General features: G+C 57.0%; 1 protein-coding gene across 1 annotated transcript in view; it reads left to right on the plus strand.

Moving 5' to 3' along the window:
* Positions 1 to 782, plus strand: part of LOC108803567 (ATP-binding cassette sub-family C member 8-like) — a gene marked incomplete at its 5' end in the record, with an annotated part of 26,582 nt that overhangs the window by 24,196 nt on the left and 1,604 nt on the right. The window contains one exon of the mRNA XM_018575398.1: positions 293 to 406. Coding sequence (XP_018430900.1) covers positions 293 to 406 — 114 coding nt within the window. The remainder of the gene's footprint in view (positions 1 to 292; positions 407 to 782) is intronic.

Below are 782 nucleotides of genomic sequence, written 5' to 3' on the forward strand. Positions count from 1 at the left end.
GGTCACACAATGGACATCCCAGGGGAGGTTCCTCAGGGGCCGGTCACACAATGGACATCCCAGGGGAGGTTCCTCAGGGGCCGGTCACACAATGGACATCCCAGGGGAGGTTCCTCAGGGGCCGGGCACACAATGGACATCCCAGGGGAGGTTCCTCAGGGGCCGGGCACACAATGGACATCCCAGGGGAGGTTCCTCAGGGGCCGGGCACACAATGGACATCCCAGGGGAAGTTTTGCTCTCTCACGTCTCATGTTGCGGTTTCAGGAATGAATATTTTCTCGTCTCTCAGGAATATATCGGCGCCTGCGTTGTCCTGGTAGCGGCCGTGGCCTCCATCACCTATCGTCTGCAGAACAACCTCACCACGGGATTGGTCGGCCTGGGGCTCATATACGCCCTGATGGTAAATGGGATTTCTGGGTGTGGCAGATATAGCCCCTCCCCCATTATACAGCACAGAGCAGTGAACGGTTAATGTCATCCAGATAAACCTCCAACTGTGTGAAAGTCGGAACATTCCCCCTCCTTCCATCTGCATCCTGTATAGGCCATTCTTCCCAGACTAAGCAGGCCTTTCATGGTGCTCCCGGGTGGGTCAGTGTCCCTCAGATCATTTTATCACAGTGAGCTGACTTTGTGCCACTCCGAGTTGTCCCGGTAATTCTGTGCTCCGCCCCTCCTCCGCCCTCCCCGCCCCTCCCCTCCTCCGCCGCTCAGATCGCCATCTTCCTGTGTGAATCTTGTGATGGCGGCAGTAGATTCAGTGGGTCACATTCACC

This window comes from Nanorana parkeri, unplaced genomic scaffold (genome assembly GCF_000935625.1).
Source record: "Nanorana parkeri isolate BGI_ZX_2015 unplaced genomic scaffold, ASM93562v1 scaffold3877, whole genome shotgun sequence".
NCBI classification, from domain to species: Eukaryota; Metazoa; Chordata; class Amphibia; order Anura; family Dicroglossidae; genus Nanorana; species Nanorana parkeri.